The following is a 24,300-nucleotide window of genomic DNA, read 5'->3' as shown; positions in this document are numbered from 1 at the left end:
GTCGGCGAAATGTGCGAGAGTGAAAGTTCTCGTTTTGGTGTTAAGTGGTGTACAACTTTTGCTTTGAATATAATTTATGTTTTTACAAAAATACACAAAAAAGATAGCTTATTATATAGTTCACGCATTCAAATACACGTTGGAATGTTATGTTATAATTTATTTTATTTGATTCTATACAGGGTGTCCCACAACGAATGCCGGCTATCTATATCTTGTAAAGTAGAGTTTAGAAACTTTTAAAATTTGACAGTATACCAACGTTGAGGCACAATTCAGCTAAAATAATTTTGAGATGGCGCAAAAACCAGTTCTCGTAATGATACAACCATCCTCTTTAAATTATTTTCTAAATAGTGGGATATCAAAAAATTGCGAGGGCGGAGGCATGACACAATACAAAATCACCCTGAACATATTTTCATTCTAAAATATTTGAAAAACATTCCTTCGTCCTCCAGCAAAAGAGATGATGATATTCTCCGAAATTTCTTCTTTTCAAAAAAATATGTACCCAAAATCTCCTACGCTTTTCTACCGCTTCTACTTCAGCACAGGCTACTGCAATCATAACATCCTCTTCAGAATCTCAGGAACTGCTCATTTTTTTTTAAACGCTTAAACGGGAGCTTAATCACAATACTTCTATATGCTCGAATAATCGAACCACTTGCATGAGCGCTAGTTACCGATTGAACGGACCGAACGTGCCGAACCGACCGAGCCGATCCGATTCATACTACAGATTGGTTAGTTTAGAGTGCAACGAAACAAGCTCTTTTCTCTTTCCCATTCTGTTTATTCAGTTGCAATGAGTCAGGATCTTCTCAGAAATCAGTGCTCTAGGTAATCACAACTGTGGGTTGGAATCATTTAGAGGATTTTAAAAACTCTACGAAAGAATACCTTTTCATGGAAGTAGCAATATTCATAAGGCAAATTACGTTGAATGGCGCCAATTAGAAAATAATCTAGCTACACATCTAACCGTAGAACAGAAAGAAATCTGGAAAGACTTACCTTGACGTTTTTTTACATGTAACCGTATATTATAACCTAGCAGAATGTGTACTTGTCTTTAGAGGAGAGAGTGACATCAGCAATCCAAGATACGGAAATTTTTTAGAAATATTGGAGTTAATTAGTAACTACCCTCCTCTTCTTGCCGTTCATTTAGAAAAAGTAAAACAACCGCAACAAAAAAATCGCAGATTACAAGTTCACTATTTATTAGCGGATATACAAAATTAATTTATATCTTGCTGTGCTGAACGCGTTCGGAACTACATTTTAAAAGAAAGAGATGTAGCTAAATATTTTTCTATTATTGTTGATGCCACTCCAGATTGTTCTAATGATGAACAAATATTTTTTTTAAGATATGTCGGATTAGCAAATGAAACCAATGACTATAAAATTTATGAAAGATTTTTGGAAATTGCAAACTACAATCAAAAGACTGGAGATGCGATAGCCAAGTTGATTCTGAATGTTCTGCAGAAACACTCCATTCCTGTCGCAGATTGTCTGGGTGAGGTATACGACAACGGCAGTAACATGTCTGGTGCCTATCAGTGAGCTCAGGCTCGAATTTTGGACGTTATTTTTTCCCCTTGTGCATGTCATTCTCTGAATTTATTTGGGTAAATTCTGCTGAATGTTGTCTTTGGTGCTATTCAAAAGCTTTATAATATTTTCTCTGCTAGTCCTTAAAGATGTGAAATTCTCTTTATTCTCTATCTACAACTCGCTGGTCTGCTAGAATCGAAAGCGTAAAACCATTTACCGAAAGACTTTCCGGAATACAGGATGCTGTAAAGGCCATAGACCATCTGAATTTAAGCGTAGAAATGCGGTCTGATCTTAACGAAATGTACACTTACATGGAATCATTTGAATGTTTGGTTCTAGCATCTGTATGGAAAAAGGTTTTGACTGCCATAAACTTCAGAAACGTTTTTTTACAGCAGTTAAATATGACAATTGACCTAGAAGAAATAAATATATCTAGTTTATTAGATGACATAAATTTGCTAATAGATTGTGTTAGAATGCAAATTAGTTGATGAAAATATGCTAGCGGAGTTTCGAAGTGATGCTGAAAGGCGCGAAAGAAAAAGAAAAAACACTTTGATGACTAAATGACAGAGGACGCTTTTGCAAAATCGGCCTTAGCAGACATTTTTAAATGCAAAGTTTTTAATGTAATTCTCGATAATATTATTGGTGGCTTAACCACCCGATTTACGGCTATACAGGAGATTAACGAATTATTTTCTATTCTCTGAACCTTTACTGTTTCTTGGAAAAATAATATTCAAGAAAAATCAAGTATTCGAGGCAACGTACAACTTGTAGGTACAAGGTACAAGTAAAATGCGATACTTGAAACTGGAAACATTGTTCCCTAATGTAGTTGTTGCTTTGAGATTATTCTGCACTATACCTTTGACTGTTGCTCAAACAGAACGCTCGTTCATTTGCCTCGCAAGAGTAAACAATGTTTTAAGGTCTTCGATGCATCAGGATTGGCTATCAGAGATTTAGGGTCCAAAAGTCCCAAATCGCGAAAAGCGCCATTGCATTAAAAAATATTTTAATTCAGAAAAACTTATTTGTATTTGTTCCAATTTAATTCTCTTTCCCCTGGCCAACACAAGTTTGCTGCTTTTAACCAAAGTTTACAGAATAGAATACAAGTTGGGTCACTCGGCGCCAGCTCTTTGAAAATCATCGTACAAAGACGCGCCGCTTCTGCAGGTGTCAGCTATAAAACGAGTGTGGAGACCGGGGTAATAAAAGCCAAAACTTGGCCATTGATATTGTTAACCTGGGTGTAGGGGAACGCTGGAAATTCCATAGGCTTCTAATACCAATACAGGAGTGCCTATTTGCATCAATTTGTTACCTGTTTGTACCTATTTAGTCATGAGCATATTTGGAATTGCAGAATATAAAACCAGTTATATTGGTTATTATTGTAAAGGAAACAAAGATAATAATTACAAAAACTGGTTAAAGTTTTATTAAAATAAGTAGGCTGACCATTTTATTGATATAATACGAAACACATTAACTTATATAAATTTTTTTATGATTTAGTATGACACATAAGTACTACGAAAATTTACAAATGTTTCAATAAAAAAAACATACCTTTTTGGGTAGGTACTCCAATCGATGGGATAGCATACGAATGAATTCGGGTTTTGGAGGAATTTGTAAAACTGTATCATTAAAATGCAAACTACAAATTCTAATACGGTTATAACATTGCGTTGGAGTATTATCCGCGTATCTTTGGGATCTTATAAATCCTAGGGCATTTTTCCAAGCTTGACACCTAAAATTTTGGTTTCATTTAAGACTGCATAATATATTATAATTTTTTATAATTTTTTTTATACGAGTTATTTTAAATGTTAGTTGGGTGGTGAAATAAATAATCATTATAATTGAAATATTTATTTACTAATATTAATCCCCTGTAAAGGATTAAATAGAAGGTTGAGTTAAAGTAATATAAAAATAATTAAAACTCCATTTTCCTAATTAAAACTTATTTAATAGAATCTATATTTGGTACATACCTTCTTTCATCTTTAGGGCACCTAAAAAACGATATCTGATCTCTCACTGAAGAAATATTTCGATTAGACATTTTATTCTCCACACAATCAATAAAATCCACAACTATTTCTTTTAACTCCACCCTATACACCGAAACGTGAGTAAAACTGAAATGAGCTTGGCGCGCTCGGTATACATCGATACATAAATGTGCACCAGACCTGGGGCCGTATTTTTGAAACCATGCGAGAATCTTCGAATGCGAACAAAGTCGAGCAGCAAAATTCGCACACGAATTAAAAAGTGTATTTTTGAACAGCATTCGAAATTTCATTCGCATACGAATATGAAATGTAGTGGCAACGTAGCAGCAAAGTCGAGTGCTATTGAAGGCCATGTCAAACGCGATAAAGATTTTTTAACCTAACCTAAAATTTAAGTTTAAAAACATCAGGGAATTTTGAGGTTTTTCGATTTGACTCTTTTTAAGTTGGATACAAAAAATAAAAAATATTGCGATTTTGTGTCGAGTGAGCAAAAGAAAGGACTAATTTCATTTATGGCAGAGCACCCGGAATTAAAGTCGGGCAAATTCACCGATTCAAAGATTTTTCAGCTAAAACTGCACAAGCCTTGTGAATAAAAGTAGCGGACAGATTACACTCCTTGGAGCACATAAAGAGCACATCAATCGTAATAGGTTTGCTTAATCTATATAATTTAATAAATTAAGCAACAGAATACATTTCAAATGGGTCAAGAAATGAAGAGTAAATCTTATTCCTTCTATCTGCCAGAGTTTCAATTTCTTCCTATAGAGAGGTAATTATTTAATTTACCTCTCCCCAATGCAGCCTTTAAAAAAGAGTATGATATAATACAATCCATTGCAATTAACAGTAACTTCTCTCTATCAAGTTTCAAGACTCTATATTTTAAGTTTTTTAAAGTACAAACTTTCGTATCAGAAGAAAAGGGAGCATAATAATAAACATTTCAGATGTTTAACTTACTTTGGAGGTGTTTCCCAATAGGTGGCGAAATTCTTTAAACTTTTTAACAGCCCAATCGCTTTTGAAACTTTTAATTCCTTAAAAAGAAATAGACATAGTGCCAATTGCCCTGCAATTTATGTGGGACAGTCTGGGAGGAAAATTTCAACAGGAGTACAAGAACATCTAGGTCTGGTGAACAAGTTTAAAGACACCGATACTATCGAGACCAAGTCAGCGTTGGCCAATTATTTATTGTCAAATGTATAATTTTTCCTATCCCAATAACGTGGAAGTGGTTCATGACTGCGAGAAGGGCAAAAAGTTCGATCTTCTAGAGAAGCTAGAGATTACAAGTGCGAAGAAGAGCCCAGTTTTGACTTGTGTGAACGACGTGTTCAATTTAGAGCCAGGACTCATTTTTAATTATATTATCTAGTCCCCTCCTTTCTTTTCAAGATACCGCAAGAACGGTGTGGGCTAGCGGTCAACAAAGTAAACCTTACCAGTTTTGCTGTGAGGCTGTAGGTGCAAATCTTGAAAGATGGTTCCTTTTTATTTTTTAAATATTTTTCTTGTATTCGAGTTCTACAGATATGATCATTCTAACTTCGCCTATAGGAATTATATATCGCGGTAGGTCTGGCAACCTTGTGACAACACACTCAAAGCAGCGTACCCCGCCGAAGCCCGAAACCGAAAACTTTCAGCAGCTTTCAGTATTCTTAAGGCGTTCAAGCGGGGATGCACTGCTCTGTGGCAAAATAAAAAAAAATTGTTTTGTTTGAGTCTTTGCTGCTGCCTGTCCTAACAGCAAATAATAAACTAAAAACCAACTGCAATAATGTTGTAAACATAAATTAACTAAATATTAGACAGGACAAAAAAATTAATTCACAATAAAGCAAAAAATTAAGATAATTTGATAATATTAAATATAAATTAAAATTATCTTATGTCAGCTTCAAAAAGGTCACCCTGTTTAGCAGTGCAGTACGTCAATCGATCATAAAACGACCTTCTCGTGTTCGACAACTTTTTAATGGAGATACTATTAAATTCTTGCCAAATTTTAACACAAAGCTTTTCTAAATTAGTAGCCCGTTCATTTTCGTGCCTATAAATTTGTTCTTTTAGGTATCCCCCAAGAAAAAAATCATTGAAAAATCATTGGGGACTAAGTCGGGGCTTCTGGCGGCCCATTTAATAGTACCGTTTCCACTGATTGTTCGATCAGGGAAAGACGTTTCCGTTGAAATTGACTTTGTTCTAAATTGATATTGATCCCTCGAATAGCAGAAGAAACTTCATCCCTCAAAAGATTAAGGTATTTGTTGGCATTAAGGTTTCTATCGATAAAAAAGGGCCTATAATTGAATCACCTAAAATGCCAGCCTATACATTAACCTTTTAAGGGTATTGTGTTGTTTCTTTAGCAATGGTTGTACTATTGCAAGAAAAGTTCATTTCATCAACAGCACAAACATTAACGTCTTGAAGCTCCCTTTCTTTGCCTAGCGGTCTAACAACAGGTGGTTGCTCATTTGCGGAGCATTTCCTGCAATTTTGCAAGCACCCAAAGGTCTCAAACCTATTGATAATTGCAAAAATTATGCTGCGTACGGGAATGGGCCGATTTTCAAACGTGAATGCAATTCTGACTGATATTTCATCGACAGAACTGCCGGCATAATACCACTTAATAATTTGCTTTTTTTCCTCAAAAGAACACATTTTAACAAAAAAATAGTGAGCGGTTTTAAATTTAATCTTTGCTGATTAAGCAGGAATAAAAATAACGTTAAACGTTTAAAATGCAATCTCATATTGGCGGTGCAGTGTGGTGGGGATAAGAATTGTCTCGTTTTTCGATAAACGAGCGGAGAGCCGTGCGTCAGAAATACCAGTGTTGCCAAACGTATTAATTTGGAAACGGCATGTATTGTGCTCTCTGTCTGTCTCTTGCGGACTCCATATGTCCCCTCTATTTCCTATAGGCGAGGTTTGAATGATTTTATCTGTATATTGTTGTTATTGCATATTTGTGGCGTCAGTTTTTTAAACTTATAGTTTACCAGTGTGTGTCTATAATTGACCCAATCGGTCGTGTAACCTTTTTAAGGTATATTTTACGGTTTACTTTATAGTCTTTTTGTAATTTTGTTTGTTTTGTTTATATAATTTTTTAGGTGTGATGATGCTCTTAGGAGCGAAACACGTTTTGACTTTGACTCATAAAATAAAATTTTCGAGACCGAGACTTTGTGTTGTTGTCTTTTGATTTATTTCAGTTATTTCTTTGTTCTCGTTTTTTTTGTTCCCCACATCAATAAACTTAACCTATTAACTTTAGAATTTTATATATTCAACCTACCTTATATCAACCAATTTTGATATAATTATACCTAATATGCGACCATTAGTATATATTTTTTTAAGCTTAATTTCATTGCAATAAATATGCAATAAATATACTTAAACAGTCCCGGGAGCCATCTTGGCTGTTGGCGGCTCTGCATTTCAGTGGCCCTAACTTCCTTAATAATATGTATTTTCCGTCCTATACATATATGAATTTTTTTAACTATTTTTTGAAGTACTATCACCTCCCTACCCCGAATTTTTTTACATTATTTCAATCACATCCTGTATATAGCGTAAAGGCAAAAAGTTCAAATTTTCAAAGATTTATTCGATTAATAGAGTCTTGAGTTTAATTAATTTTTATTTGCAGGTTCTAATGAAACACTACGATCACGAACAAAAGCAATATGTGGTAAGAACTACTTAAAACTAAGTAATAAATAATTATTACTATTTCTCATATATAGTAAATATATGAGAAATAGTAATAATTATTTATATATAGTATAATATATGTAAGTATATATAGTATTTTAGTATAGTATATATAATATATAATATAATATTATAATATATTATATATTGCGAAAAATATTCTCATAATTATTACCGGCGACAATTTTAATTTTTGCCACGGACGTTACTTCTATGTATGGTCACTATTCGCTGATCTTTTTCAGAGCTAAAGAATTTTAGCAATCATACATTAATATACAGGGTGTCCCGTAATTAATTGGACATAGGTTAATGTAGGATACCTGACAAGAAAATAAACCGTTTGAGCTCAATATTGCTTAGCAAAATGTTATTGGTTTTCGTTCTACAGGGTGAATTGTAGAAACAGTGGGCTGCCAAGGCAGTTGTGCATATAGGTCTCCTGATGGACCCGTCATGTCCCACCGGGGTTTATCAGAGCCCAACGGCCTTAGAGAAACCGATAAGGCTCTCTGGTCTGACGGACTTAAAGTCAGTCGGTATACTGAAAGTGTTACCCAAGTATTTGAACCTGGCGCGCGTGAGTGCTGGGCACTCCCCGACCACATGGTCAATGGTTTCATCCTCCTCACAGCACCATCGGCATTCCGGGTTGTCCGCAATACTGATAGTATGTAAATGGCTTCTTAAGTGTCAGTGACCGGTTAAAAGAACTGTCACTAGCCGAATTTCGCGTCTTTTTAGGCGTAGTAGATTTTTGGTTTTTGGCATTTGGCGATACCAACTATGGGTTCCGGCCCCATCGGCACAATCGCGGATCCCAGTCTGGCAAGAGAGTCCGCTTCCTCATTACCTGCATGGCCTGCGTGGCCAGGTATCCAGACGAGCTGGACCCTGCAGCCAACCTGTACCAGTTTTTTCAGGACTTTTATGCACTCTAGTACAAGCTTGGAGCTTACCTTTGCGGCCGTGATAGCCTTAATGGCAGCTCTGCTGTCCGAGCATATTGATACGACTGTATTGCGGTGTCCGCAGCTTAGGATTTTCTGTTCGCATTTTAATACAGCGAATACTTCGGCCTGGAAGACAGTGGCGTGCTCCCCCAGCGAGTATGCCCTACTGGTATGTGGGATCCCACCACAAAGCCCTGGTCCAGCTTTGTTATTCATTCTGGAGCCATCTGTGTACCAGATGGTCCCCGTATTTAGCAATGCAGGTCTGTTGAAATGCTGCCACTCCTCTCTGCCTGCAATGTGCGTCACGAATCCCTCGCAGTCCACAGTCACTGGAGCCATGCAGATTTCTACAGGGTGTTAAAACTAATTTTTTACCAAACATTTATTAAAATATTTTGGAATCCACTGGACAGATTAACCTAAAATTTGGCGTACTCTTATTATTTGGGATGAGGAACACGAATATGATATCTATTTTGCCATTGCTACTAGATGGCGCCACATACAACAACATTGAGTGATTAAAAAGGTCATAACTTTTTTGGCCTCCCTGTACGTACAGCTGCGAGTGAAAATAATAAAACAGCATTTAATTCTAGTCAAAAAAGGTATACTTCTTTGATCTCCAAAAAGTAGACCGTTTTCGAAATAAACGCATTTTTTTATTAGGTTGCGTATGAACACTTAATCTAAAATTTAATTAACAATGATAAAATTAGAAAAGGCTGTTGATTATAATAATTGTAAAAAATGTTCACCATCCACTAGGACACATTGTCTAATTCTTTTATTTAAATTTTGCCTGACTCCAAACAATGATTCTTCTTGGGCTCTGATGGTATTGACTCCTTCCACACTCTTTTGCCACAATTCCTGACGGTTATTTATTTTATTTTTATACACAAGTGATTTCAAGTAGCCCCAGAAATAAAAATCTACGCAATAAAAGACTACGCGCAGGCCACGGATATCACCAATACTACCTATACCAATCACTACCTCTACCAATCCATTTATGAGGATAAATTTCGTCCAAGTAATTTCTGACTTGCAGTGAATAATGTGCCGGTGCATCGTGCATATACCAACTGTCACGTTTTAAATTTAGGGGCACATCTTCTAGAAGAATAGGTAGATCATTCCTCAAGAAATTTAGATAACGTTCTCCATTAAGCTTAGCTAGCAATTCAAACGGTCCCACAATACAATCCGCAAAGATACCACACCAAATATTTATTGAAAACTCATGTTGAAAATGGTGTTCTTGGAAAGCATGAGGATTTTCCATCAAATAGATATGATTGTTACGCTAATTAAAAACACCTCTCCTTGTGAACGTGGCTTCATCCGTAAATAAAATTTTATTACAAAAAAATGGATCATTCAATTGGCGCTCTCTTAAAAATTGACTGAATTGGAGTCTTGCAGGAAAGTCTTGAGGAAGAAGATTTTGAAATGGAGTGAAATGATACGGATACAGTTTTTCTTGGCGTATAATTTTGGACAATGAAGATTTCCTTACACCAGTAGCTGCCTCAATACGTCTTGTGCTGGTTTCAGGATTTTCGATAACACGAACCAAAGTTTCATCTTCCATATCTGCTCCAATTATCCATGGTCTTCCTGCATTTACGTTTTTTGAACGAAATGAGCCCGTTTCGCCTAATCTATCGTACAACGCTTTAAATGTTTGATGATTTGGCTGCCTTCTATCCGGATACAGATCTAAATAACGCTGCGCTGCTCTTCGACTACGAAAATTTTCTTGAGCATATATAAATTAATTACGGGACACCCTGTATAGATTAATAATTATAATAATGTATTTTATTTAGGATATCAGAAAAAAAATTAAAAATATGACAAATAGGCCCTGAAGGCTAGGATTGTTTTTTTTTTTAATACAGTCAAAAGATTAATAGTAAAAATAATAATTATTGTCGGTATTCAACAAGAAAAGAACAGTTTGTATGGTACAAAGTACATAATAAATGTAAGTATAAAACAATAGCAACTATAAGAGGGATTAAAACTATTCTCTGCATAAAATAAACTTTTCTAAGAACCTTTTGACATGATATAAATTATTAGTTTATAATATTAGTTAAAAGATTTTTAAATGGCACACTGGGCAATTTTTTTATGGCATACACTGGCACAAATTTAAAGGGGGACTTTTAGAGGCTTTGATGCAGTTTGGAAGATGGTTAAAAAAGCAACATAAGGTCGGTATCTTTGAATCTTTAGGGCTTTTTTTACAAAACAATTATAGAGTTAAAAAGCCCTTGATTCCAGCAACCCCTAAATGATATTCCGTACCGTAGGTGACTTTCAATCAAAGACAAGTAGACCAATTTTGTAGATTCCAATCCCACTTCATTTGAAATTACTCTAACAGCATAACATCCTCTAGCCAGTTTTTACCTCAATGTTGATATATGGTCACAAAACTTCAGATTATCATCAATAACAATTCCAAGCAATCTGTTGAACTTATTCACTTCCAATTCTTTGTTGTGAATCATTAACTGGTCTGAACATACAAACTTAAAACTTAACAATTTAGTTATATCTATATTTAAAGACAACAGATTAGCATCATACCACTGTTTAACCATTAATGAATCTTCAGAATTGTTTTTGTTAATGTGCTTTTATTATTTTCTGCCAATAAGATAGTGGTGTCATCTGCAAAAATAGTGGGAATCATTTTATCTGGAAGGACGTCAGGTCATATATATGCAATAGACATAAAATGTGACCGAAAACCGAACCCTGAGGAACTCTATGGCTCACAAGTTTAGACAACCGAACAGACTATTTTCTGTCTGACAAAAAAGATTTAAAGCATTCTAGAGCAACTCCCCTAAACCTATATCTAGGAAACTTACCGAGCAGTATTTATGGTCGACACAGTCAAACGCTTTAGAGAAGTCACAGAATACCGCTGCAGCAAACTGACCATCATTCAAGCTCAGGTATAATCTTTCCAGAAATGCAAATATTGCATCACTCAGCACGCTAGTGCGCTCTCGAAAACTAAATTGACATTCAATTAATATGTTATCTTTAGTTAGGAAAGCTACCATTCTTACTTTGACCAGTTTCTCAATAAACTTAGACAGGCAGGGCAAAAGTGATATTTGGACTGTAATTTATGGGGTCATTTGACTCGCCACCTTTAAAGAGAGGTGTCACAAAAGAAACCTTAACATTACTTAAAAATGTTGCAGTATCAAAAGAAACATTTATTGATGCAATATTATGCAATATTTAAAGGCGATGTAATATCATTACCTGAGATTTTATCTAAGAGAAATGCTTCCATTAGTGATCTGATGAACGGCATTATTGAATTGCATAAACTTATTGTTTTTCAGCAATCAACAATTAATAAACTCGTGGAGGAATTACAAAAACTTCAAACATTTAAGAACGACCCTGCTCAACCAACCAAGATTAAGGATAGTAACTTCATTATAATTTCTGAGATAAATGATAGAAATGAGCGCAAAAATAATATTATGATGTTTAATGTTCAGGAAAGTCATTCTGATGATATGAATAATAGATGAATAGTTCGTACTTGATGTTCTGTCCAATAAGTTGGGAATAGATCATATTGAGCCCTTTAAGGTCTATAGAATTGGACGTCGTGGAGCCAATAATAGGCCTATAAAAGTGTGCTTTAATAATACCGAGATTATACAAAAATGTTTGAGAGTGAAAAAGAAATTAGGTGGTAGCAATATAGTAATTAAAATGGATTTCACCAAATTACAGCGTGATGAAATCCGAGAAGTTTATGGAGAATTGGCAAAAAGAAAAAAAAAGGTGAAGATGTGATAGTTAAATTTACCAATGGGGTTCCATCAATCTCTAAGAGAATTGTACGAGGTCCAAAAAACGATTTAGTGATTCCTTGGTAATGTATTTTTTCAACGCTGGGGGTGTGAGGTCTAAGCTGAAGCATTTGAAGCAAACAATATCCGCATGCAGTTATAACGTAATTTTGTTGGGTGTTCGAATGTCGCACCAGCTTCACTGCTTGGACAGGTATTTAATTACTTAGATGGTAAAGAAATGTTTCAGGTACCAGATCGGGAAGGCACATTTCTTGCTCTTTGTTTTTCTAATATTAATGGGTCTTCTGGATTGGAGGATGAATTTTTAATTGCCGGGGACTAGCTCTCGACGCACTCCGTATGAATGTGTCTTTTCACTACCATATAGGTCAAGGTCTCTGAAATATGCAGTAAAGTTTTTTGACTTCAAAAATGCTGATTTTGTATCGTTAAATAATTTCCTTGCATCTATCGACTGGTCCTTTATAAACAACACTTCTGATATAAATATTTCCCTAAATAAGTTTTATGATCTTTTGTATGAAGGAATCAGCTATTTTGTGCCTATTAAGCCCTATAATACTGGTAGCTTTCCTGTATGGTTTTCAAGAGAGTTAAGAGGCCTAGTTTTACGTAAAAGGATTGCTCATAAGAAGTTTAAGGAGTCTCAATTGCAAAGTGATTACTTGGTTTTCTCTGGGCTTTGGCAGTCATGCAGTATGTTGAGCGGTCAGTGTTACCGCGATTATATTTTTTGTACCGAGAATAATATATTGTTAAATCCTACGTTATTCTGGAAACATGTAAGCAATCTTAAAAAGTCAAATCTTATTCCTAAACATATGTTTTTAATGATAAAACTAGTGATGAGGGTGGTGATACTGTTAATTTATTTGCCAAATATTTGTCAAACGTATATTAAAACGTGTATATTATGATAAAGAATTTCAAATACCTGAATATTACATGACAGGGCTTGTGGATCAATTCGATATCAAATTTGTAGAGTTATCTTTAGTAGAGGTTTTTGACGAGATTCTTGGCTTACAGAGCAAGACTTCTGCGGGACCGGATGGCATACCCAGCTTGCTACTTCGTAAATGTGTATGTACTTTGTCGAAGCCTATTTGCACTTTATTCAATCTGTCTCTAAAGTCGGGAGTATTTCCTTCTTTTTGGAAGAATTCGTATATTACGCCGATATTTAAGTTTGGAAATACTAGTGATGCCAGTAATTATCAGGTAGTTTGTATACAGTTAATCTTGCCTAAACTTTTGGATGCACTTGTAACCAAGCAATTGTCATGGCAATGTAAAAGCCTTATTATTAACAGTCAAGATGGTTTTCAAAAAGGTCGTTCCACTGTTACCTAACTTAACTTAATATGTTATGAAGATTATCCGTTTAATGCTTTTGGTAAGGGTTCACAAGTTGATGCTGTTTTATATACGAATTTTTCAAAGGCGTTCGACAGAGTTAATCATGCGCTTCTACTGGTAAAGCTCCAAGCTTTGAGTTTTGGATCAAATGTTATTTGTTGGCTAAGGGACTATCTACTGGGTAGATCACAATGTATTCGGCTTAATAGCTTCTTATCTAGCAGCTTTTATGTGCCATCTGGGGTTCCTCAGGGGTCACATGTGGGTCTCTTGCTTTTTACAATCTTTGTTAATGATATAGGATTATTAGTAAGAAATTATGAATTTTCATTATTCGCTGATGATTTAAAATTGTTTTTGTCTATTGATTCTAATGTTCAATGTCAATTATTACAGGATGACTTCCATAATCTCTATGAATGGTGCAACCTTAATGGTTAAGATTTAAATGTTCCGAAGTGTTATTCAATAACTTTTGGAAGAATTCGCAATCTTACATTGTTTGATTATAGTATAGGTTCCACTATTTTAAAAAGAGTAATGGAAGTTATGGATCTCGGAGTAATTTTCGATTCTAAGTTGACATTTGTGTTTCATGCTAAAAAGTTAGTTCATAAAGCATATAGAAATCTAGGATTTATAACTAGATGCAGTCAAGACTTCTTATGCTCTGTCTGTAAAGTTCTGTACTGTTCGTTAGTCCGTTCTGTTTGGAGTATGCTAGTCCCATATGGTCTCCATTTTATAAATCGCATATTGAAAATATTGAGAAAGTCCAAAATAAATTCTTAAGAAATTGTTCTTTTAAACTTAAGGTTCCATTAGATAAGGGACTTGTAACCAGTTCCATACTGATTACAAGTCGGTCATGTCAGTTCTCTCTTTGGACCCACTTGAGTTAAGGCGTAATAAATCAGACTTGTGTTTTATTTTTAAATTAATATCTGGCATGACTGATCGTGATTATCTTTTAAATAGGCTGAATTTTCGGGCGCAAAAATTGACTAGACTAAAAAAACTGTTTTATGTAGATTTTGATAGTAGTTCTTATGGACAGCATAATCCTATAACTAGAATGCAACCTTCTTTCGATAGGTATAGTCTTGGCTTGCACGTTTCTTTTAGCAGTTTTAGGAGTTCTCTTAAATTAATTAGTGACTCGTTACTTTAACAGGTTTCTTTGTAACTTTTGTAACTTTGATTGATTTATGTCTTACTATTATCTAGCTTAAGTTGTATTAATATTAGAATCTTGGTGTTATTTTATTTTTGTCAAATTGGTGGATAATGTTTAATAAATAAATAAATATGTGTCAAATAAAATGATTGTTGTATAGAGATATTATGAGTATACGATAGGGGATCTATTTGAGGATTTATTTGATTTTTGAGTCTTGCTGCTATTGAGCAGTAGAACTGATTAAGATTATCTGCATTGATAGGAAATTTATCTGACTTTGAGGAATTACTCCTTAGTTCATCAATAATACTCCAGTTTTCCTTTGCTTTATTACGTGCTTGATGGAAATGCTAAGCAACTTTATTATTTTCATAATAAAGTTGCTTAGCATTTCGTATTGTTTTTCTATAAATCCTTCTGTATGTATTAAAGTAAGTATGAAACCAGGGATTAGTGGTATATTTTCTTAAAGTGTGTAGAAATCTTAAATTGGTTGATGAGGTTTTAAGACTATGTGTAATCCATGGTTTCTTAGGCTTAATTTTTATCTTTTTCGTGGGAAAACGCATATTGAAAATGCTCAACAAAGTCACTAAAGTCGTTAAGAGGAACAAGAGAACGATACAGCACCGTCCAATCAGTCTTATTGTATACATTTCTAAAGCGTCTAAAATTCGCATCGCTGTAGACTATACCGAATAATTTTTTTTCCCTATTTATTTCAGAGTTCGTATTTCAGAGTTTATTAAGTTCAGAGGTCAAATTTAAACAGATATAATCGATTAATGTTTGGGAGCATGATGGGATCCTTATTGGTTGTTCAATAACAATTTTTAGATTAAACAAAGCCACAGATTTTTTAGGCTATCAGATTCATGCGAGTCTGATAGATAATCAATATTGAGATCGCCATAAACGATTAACTTTGGTCTCACTGGAAATAGTGTTAAAAACATTTCAAAGAGTGTTAGAAACTCCCTAGTATTACATTTGGGAGGATGATAAATACATATAATATAAAAGTTAAGAGCTTTTATATAAACCACAGAAAATTCAAATTTACCCTCAGTAATGTTCAAATTCATCAAACCTTTTAAAAGTATTGTTATTTACTAGAATCATAGTGAGGCGCTATGATTCTAGCAAATAACAATTGCTAGAATCATACACAAAAGGGAGATCCTATGGTACGAGTACACGAGTAATACGAGTAGCGCCAGTGCTACGAACGGTCTGGATATTTTTCTTAAAATTTTGCAAGTTAAAATATTCAGGAAAGACATGCCTAGAGCGTTGATTCTGACTGGTTGACTCGCACTTTTTAACTTTACAGCTCTCTCTTACTCTACCAAACTCTACAGGGCATGGGTGGATCTTCAGTTTTAATTTCTAGTTAACCTGTTGCAATTAATAATTTATGATGTAACCTTTGGTTACACCATATAAGTACTCAGCTATGCTGAGGCCCGTTGGCTAGCTTGTACGGGTTAGCTTAGGGGGGTTTACGATTGATCCCCTAAATGCCAAGGTGGTGTCGGTAGGTTGTGGGTCTCAAAAGATTGTGGGTCGATTGGGCGCCACAGACGATTCGCGAGGTGAACCTACCAACATACCCTCCGTATGTAGGGACAGTGGAAAATAAATAAAGTTGCTCAAATATAAAGATAACACTTTATTTGGTGTCTTCGTTTCCTGGTGGTCTGGAACCTACTAGGTTATCCTCGACTGCCTTCTCTGTACTTCTAGGTCACAATCAGCCTCAGTGAGTTCAGTACATTAAACAAGCGGCATTGATAATGATTAAATATCTACTGCAGATTAAATACTGCTTGAACAGATACTACATGTATAGCATGAATATATAGCAGCCGATGAGCTAAAACAAAAGGAAAATTACCTCTCGCTTCAGAACCAATAAATGTCTGACCTTACACATATGAAATTTAAAGGAAATAAAATTTTAAAGAAATAAAGAAAGAAATAAATTTACTGTGATATCTGTGGTACTCACCTTGTCTATGGATGACTCATTATTATTAAAAAACAAGCACAAAAATATGGGCCGGCACAAATTATGGCTTAAGTCAATTCGAAGGGTCGGCTGTTCAGATCAGAAAGAAAGCTAAACGTGGTCTCTTTGTAACCCACATGTTGATTCACCGGAACTTAAAAAATGACAGTATAAATAAATAAAAACAAATTTAATATTAAAAAAATTACACTTCCAGACAATCAAATGAGTATCTTTTTCATAAATGACACTGTAATTATTAAAATTAAAGAGAAATATTGATACTAATAAATGACCAAAGAAAAGGTCACAATAATAAGGTCACAGGCAATGAGCACCATTGACATGAAATATAAACGTATATTGAAATGTTTAGACAGACATTCCGAAGCATGGGCAACCCGCGCTCTGCCAAGTTAAAGAAAAAAAAGCTTATTTTACTTACTTTAAATTACAAATAATATAGTTAACGAAAATTATAAAATAACGATCAATGGCATAGGATTCCAAGTAAGTTCCTGTAGGAGATATATATGTATATAATAGAGGAGAACAAAATATCTACAAACTTACATTATCGTGAGGTCATACAATTCGGGTGATACATAATACACAATTAAAATAAATGATAAATAAAATCTTATGTAAGTAACAAAATACATAGTTATCTTAACAATAGAAGTAAAGGCCTTAAATACTATGCGTAGGTTTCCCAAAACCATTGGTAAATAGCAAGTACTTAATGCCATCTATGCACACTCAGAGCAAGAGAATGGTACTATCGATTTATAAGTTTCGCCATTTTATGAGTAAAATGGAATATTGAGATTGTTATATATTAAATTATTGTAACATAACATTGACATGTTACAAATTTGCGATCTGATGTTGCATGTACGGTAGTGGTGCATGTACGGTAATATTGTACGAGTCAGGATCCGTCGCCAAAAACAGATCCAGGGGGCTAGCAAGGTCTCCTTGTGTTTCTTTAGGCCGTGACTAATCGCAAAGTCCATTGCTTGCCACTCCTTATTATCAGTCCTGCTAGAATACGTCAACCAGTTGATGGTATGGACGTTAAAACCGTTCGACCGTTTCGTAAAACACTCATAGACAATATGATTGTGTATTTAAAAAATGGTGGAGTTACTGTGGCAAGAAGCAGCTAGATCCACTTTTCTATAATTTCCGGGAAATGATAATTTTTTTGACAGAAATATTTAAATCTGGTTTCTCTTATTCTAATATAAATATTCACAGAGCTCTTGCAATGTTACTTAATTTTAAAGAAGAAGAAAGGAACATGACCAAAAGATTTTAAAGGGTTTATACAATATTAAACCTCCACAGCCAAAGTATAATTATTTATGATATCCACATCCAGTATTAGGGGGATTGGCAATATGGTTCCGTTACAAGATATTTCGCTTAAAAGGTTAACAATAGAAATGGTGGTAATATTATCATTAATTTCAAAAAATTAAAGATAGCACGGACAATTAAATAGCAAAAGAATAGGTTTATTGGCATACTCCGTAAGACGGGAAGCAGAACCAGTAAAGATGGTACCTGCCGCCACGTGTTTCTGCTTTTTGGCTTCTTCAGGGCAGGGCAACCAGAGAACCAAAGGAGGAAAAAAACAAAAGGGGTCACGAACAGGAGCAAAAAACCAGCTTGTAATTTTTTGTTTTGATAAAATTTGTTTTGCCATTTAGTTGTAAGTAAGTAAGAACTGACTTTAAAAGTTTTATGAACACATAATTATGGTGCAGCAGAGAGCCTAAATGGAAAGCAGTTAAAGGAATATATAACTTCGTTTATTTTAAATTAATCTTCCGGAGCTCGCGCTAAGTATTTTGGAAAGGACGCTCGCATGCGGACTCAGAGTCCGCAGCCTTCAAATGTGTATATTTCTAAAAATTATTGGCAATAAAAGTTAATTTTTATTAATTTTAAGATTTTATTCATCGAATACATTGATTTTGGCATTTTAACAAAACTTATTGCTTCAAAAAAATTAAAATAAACATTTAACAACACATAAAAACTTTCTAGAAATTAAAAATAAACATGTGTTTCATTCTGAGCGGCATTCATGACAAATAACAAGTGAATGCTCTAAACAAACACATTTGTGGCATTCAACACAAAAAAAAACGAGAAGGTCTATTTTTTTTCTATCGCAGTATGAGCAACGTCCACGTTGTCCTGCTGGTAGGGGCTCAGGTGTAGGTGTTTCCAGTCCGAAAAGTTCTTTTATTCTCAACTGCGTAGCCTTAGGAATAGTTTGCGTCATTCGACGGCGAATATAGCCCTCCACTGATTGAAATGAAAAAGATCGCAAAAACTTTCTTCGTCGTATACTTTCATTATTATTCATTGAATGAACAACAAAAGAGTTTATTCCCGATACATTGAGTAACGAATAGAACACAACCATGGGCCATCTTCTTGTACTACTGGCACAGTTATAAGACGCACATAGCTTGTCCACACAGTCAACACCTCCTTTAGATGAGTTGTAGTCCAATATCATATCGGGTTTTTCAGTAGAAGCATCTATTTTATCGTCAAAATGCATACTTGATAAAAGCAGCACGTTTTTTTTTTTTTTTTGATGTATATGATAAGTACAGTTATGACGAAAGGCGAACATGGACGATAAAAGTCAACGACCCAAAGGATTCGAAAATTCAGGTGGCAATTCCCTTTTGTTTTTTCTAACTGTACCTAATAAAGTTAGCTTGAAATCGGACTGAAGGGAATTGAGTAGCTCCATACTGGTAAACCAGTTGTCAACTGTAATATTACGACAGGTTCCTTTTATTGATTGGCACAATCTCTGCACCACTGCAGTGGGAGAATTACTCACTTGGAATGGACCCTCAGGCTGCTTTCCTACGTAAACCTCCATGTTGCAGGTGTAGAAAGTCTTCGCGTCTACCATAGCAAATATTTTTAGCCCATATTTATTGGGTTTGCTAGGTATATTTTGCCTAAAGTTGCAACGCCCCCGAAATGCTTCTAGCTTCTCGTCTATTGTTAGCCATTCAAAAGGTGTATAGGCTGAATCAAAGTTACCAACAACTGTATCAAACACTGTCCGGATGGCGGCTAGCTTGTCAGTCTGTTTTCGTTCGTCTCTAGTTGCCAGAAATCGAAATCGACATTGGGACATCGTTAGTCGAAAAAGCTCGACGCCAGTACTATTCTGTGTCCATATTTCCTCAATATTAAGTCGATTAGATTTCAATACCCCAGATAAATAAAGCAATCCAATCAGTGCTTGTATTTCTAATATGCCCGTGTCTTTTGCACCTCTTTCACGTTGGTAATTGCCTCTACTCATGGCAATATGTCTGTTTGTATTTTCGACTATCGAATTCAGTACTTCGTCTGTAAAAAAAAAGCTTCCAAATGTCAATTTCCCTTTTTAGGTCTTTTGCAGGTCTTTTTTACCCCTGGAAGATGCTTTATCAAGTTCTCCGCCCTGGTTTTCACATTTCTTTTCGTCATATGTTTGGCCCACTCAGTTCCATCTTTGCCAATAAACACAGGGTAATTTCCCCTAGCAACTTCATCAGTGGCTTCCATCTCCGAAGTTTCTTGTTCGGTATCATTATCCAAATCTTGCCTTTCTAAATTGTCTTCTTCTCCATCATCTTCTTGGTCCTCAAAATCACTCCTTGGCTCCTCATCATCTTCTTCCAAACATTCTTGCATGAGCTTTTACAAACGAGCCTCCTCTCGACTCCAGGAGCACGCCATCTATAAAAGTGTACAAATAATAATAATAATCTATCTTAAATTTTAAAAATAAAAACTCAACACTCACCATTGCACAACAAGTTTAACAAAAAAAAAAACGCATAAAAATATTTAAATTGAACGCTCGCGCGCGGACTCACAGTCAGCAGTGGCTATAATGTGGCAATAAACGCACACACCAACGCACAAATGAGCACTGACTGTAGGAGAACCCGGGATAGAAAGATACTTAATATTAACAACCATTGCGAACAACCCGCAGCGCTGTGGATTGTGGAAATTAACGACAAAATAAAATAGTTGCGGAGTGAGAGTCCGCGCGCGAGCTCCAGAAAGTTAAGATATTTCCTATATTTTTAGTAGATAATTAAAGAGAAATGCATTTCTTAAATTAATCTTGCATAAAATCTGTTGAGATGAATTAATTCCTTGACACTTCTATGGTCCTCTAATTTAAAATGAGGTGGGTCGATTAGAAATCTAATTAGGTTTTTACGGTTTAGTGTAAACCGTAAAGAACCATTAGATTTTTTGGTTTAAAAGAAATTCGAAATACATTGATCCTTATGCTTAATGGATTTTAATACAGCATCAATATTAATTAGTTCGTTAATACTATTCTGAATTTGCATGTGTGAATTTTGGAAAAGATGATTGTGAGGTAGTCTAGTTTGTAAAGGCTTTTTACATAGAGGTAATTTATAACCTTTAACCCATTTTAAAATTAAAGGGTTTTAAGTAATTTTTTGTCTACTAGTGTAAAAATTACACATATTTCCAACCTTATTTGCCTTTAATTCTTCCGGTACTTATTCTTCTTTCGTCTTTATCTTTACCTCTAGTCTTTTAGTCCACCTATTTGCGATTTCTGAGTGGATCTCCGGCCCAACTTTATTAATAGCCAACGGATCATTGCCTAATATGTCAGTTAAGTTCTTATCAGTCTGGTCAATCTCACTATTTGTAATTGGCTGCTCTTCCCCCTGAATCTCTGAACCCTCACTCATGTTAGAGCCTCTAAATGAGCTTAGTAAAAATTGAGTCAGAACAACTTGAACCAGACTCGATGCCTGAAATGAAGTGAATTTTCACTTATTTTGCATATTAAGGTAGTATTCTTATTAATATTACGTCACTAGCAAGTATATAAACCAAAAATGTGTTTTTAATCAAAACACAATATGTATTGGTCCGCCTATGTGTCATAAGAGATAAAAATATTTCAAGCATATTTTAATATATTTTAATAGAAATAAAAAGGGTTCCAGCATTTGTCTAAATCAGTGTTACTCAAACTTTTTTCGTGACGGAACCCTTTTAAAAAACTAAATTTTTAACGGAACCATAAACTCTAAACTAAAAGCAAAAGCAGTTATATGTGAATTGTTTATTAATAATCATACAAAAAAAGAAATATACAGAAAGTAGTGAGTTAGTAAGCAAATGATAACACTAAGTTCATTTAATGCGAGGCATGTAATTGTTTTTTATTTCTCATCAACTGGGTAATGTCAGACTTGATAAAAGAAAGTTGAATTCTCATGTCTGGTTCGGTATCCAGTCTATTGCGGTATTTGGTTTTTGCTGTATATGCTGAAAATCCCGTTTCACACAAATCCATTGTTGGGAACGGCAGAAGAACATTGAAAGCTTCTGTGATAAGTTAGCATCACAGAAGCATCTGGATATTCATCACGAACCCTGCACCAAAAATCATTTAGTGAAATTGTTTTGAACAATGATTCTATGCTTGTATCCGATGTGATTTCTAGAAATGATTCATAGTTCTGATTTGACATATTTTCAGGCTTCTGCAATTTAGATGAAAAAGGGTTTTGAATCCATGAGTTTGTATTCTGTTCTTCAAGAAAGTAAGATTCAATAGTCCCTTGCAGATCATTGAGATATTGCACGAATTCAACAAATATTTAATTTTGAAATATTTCTGTATCACTAACACTATGGTGACTAAGGAACTCACTTAGCAATGAAAAGCTTTCGATTTCTCTCTTACCAAAACAAGTAATCCGAAAATCTAAGTTTTTTTTAAAGGCAGTTATTTTGTTGTTAGGATTGAAAACTGTTGTCTGTTTTCCTTGCAGTGACAGGTTTAATGCGTTAAGTAACATGTCTGCTAAAAATGCTAACCAGCTGTTATCGGACAAACAGTCTTTTAAATTAAAAGGAACATCTGTAAGAAAAGCTTCTAATTCTGTTCTTAGTTTAAAAAGCCTTGTTAAAGTTTTACCCCGAGACAACCATCTCACTTCAGTATGGAGCAATAGTGTTTTATGATCGCTACTATAATCTTCACATAATATTGAGAACAATCGGGATTGTAGTGGACGTGACTTGACAAAATTAATTATTTTTATTTTTACTGACTCATCAAGAACCAATTTTAGATTTGGTGGCATTTTCATAACCGCGAGTGATTGTCTATGCAGCATGCAGTGGCTGGAACAACAATTGTTCTTTTTTACGTAGAAAAAAATTATTTACTTTTGTTTTCGAAGTCGGGATGTACAGTTTCTAAATGTCGGCGCATCTTAGCAGGTACCATCGGACTATTAGGAAGGAGTTTGCTGCACAACATACAAAGAGGTGAGCCGTTGGAATCAACAAATCCGAGATTAATGTATGATTCGTCATACTTTCGTTTTTTCACCTTCAGTGTGTCATTAAATGTTTTACTACTTGAACTTGAAACCATAAAACTAGAACTTGACGCCGTCATATCACCTTGATTTGAATTTGACGCATCATCCAAGCGAACCACATTTTTTGCAACACCTTTAAGCCAGCGCTCCATTCTTCTTTAACACTAATTTGATTTGGTCAATTTTATGACAAATAGTATCTCTTGACGCACGAAATACAAGATTTTACAACCACTACGAACGACAACAAGATAAGCGAACATAAAATACTGAGCGCGGTGTGAGTAAATTTTGCGGTACGTTGCTTGATTAATAAATTCTCCGCGCCAAGCAATCCTCCTTTATATTATACCAGCAACCATCGAAGTATCTCGGATTCCTCAGAAACTTCGAAGAGCCTGACGATTTTTTCCGAAGTACGCGTCGACGCACGAGCACGAGAAACAGCGCGACGAACCGATATCATTCGATTGCTTCGAGGGCCTTACCACAAAAGGCCAAGGGTAGTATGGGGTATAACTTTGACTATCGGTTTTCAGCTAAGGGAGCGTTATCAACAGTAAAAATACTTCAAATAAGAAATAGTTTTAAATCCGACCCTTTGGATAATTGTGCCTTGGAACCTGGCTATCCGAGCCAACTCTTCCCTCAGAGAAGGAGACTGACTGGGTAACTGCAGGTAATTTGTCGGTTCCCCCAAGGGCAGAGTTACCCCTTACAAGGGTATTCCACCAGACCACAGATTTCCAGAGACCAGCGGTTTATGGTCCAACCAGGGGGTAGAGGATCAGCACGAAGTGAATATCGAATAACTGATGATTTCCCTAGATTTCGAGCTTGTATTTGTACCTAAAAATTATGTCAATGAACACGCACAATTGCTAAGGTTGCATTTTGTACTTTACAAATTCAGTTGTGAAATTGATTAGTAATTATTAATTGTTTAGAAATCATAACAGTGGAAATTATTTGTTTTATACTGAGTGTAATTAATTTAGTTGACAATATTATTGTATTGCCATAAATCTTTACGGCCTCCTCTGACCCGGCCTGTGTGAATTAAAAAGGCATGAAATGTATCAGCTTTAAACTAGAGTTCATACCGAAAAACACAATGTTGAGATTCGGAAGGTTTTAAA

At 35.0% G+C, this 24,300-nt stretch overlaps 1 protein-coding gene across 10 annotated transcripts in view; it reads left to right on the top strand.

Annotated features, from left to right (window-relative positions):
• The window catches only part of LOC126745325 (C-type lectin 37Db-like), a 501,974-nt gene that overhangs the window by 447,693 nt on the left and 29,981 nt on the right, over positions 1-24,300 (top strand). The window contains exon 2 of one of the 10 annotated variants that reach the window (XM_050453106.1): positions 7,297-7,338. The exons of the other annotated variants lie outside the window; for them this stretch is intronic. Within the exon in view, the coding sequence (XP_050309063.1) occupies positions 7,297-7,338 (42 nt within the window). The remainder of the gene's footprint in view (positions 1-7,296; positions 7,339-24,300) is intronic. 10 annotated transcript variants of the gene reach the window in all.

Source organism: Anthonomus grandis, chromosome 15, assembly GCF_022605725.1.
Source record: "Anthonomus grandis grandis chromosome 15, icAntGran1.3, whole genome shotgun sequence".
NCBI lineage: Eukaryota > Metazoa > Arthropoda > Insecta > Coleoptera > Curculionidae > Anthonomus > Anthonomus grandis.
Note: the sequence above shows the minus strand (reverse complement) of the source record. Positions and strands in the feature narration are given on the sequence as shown.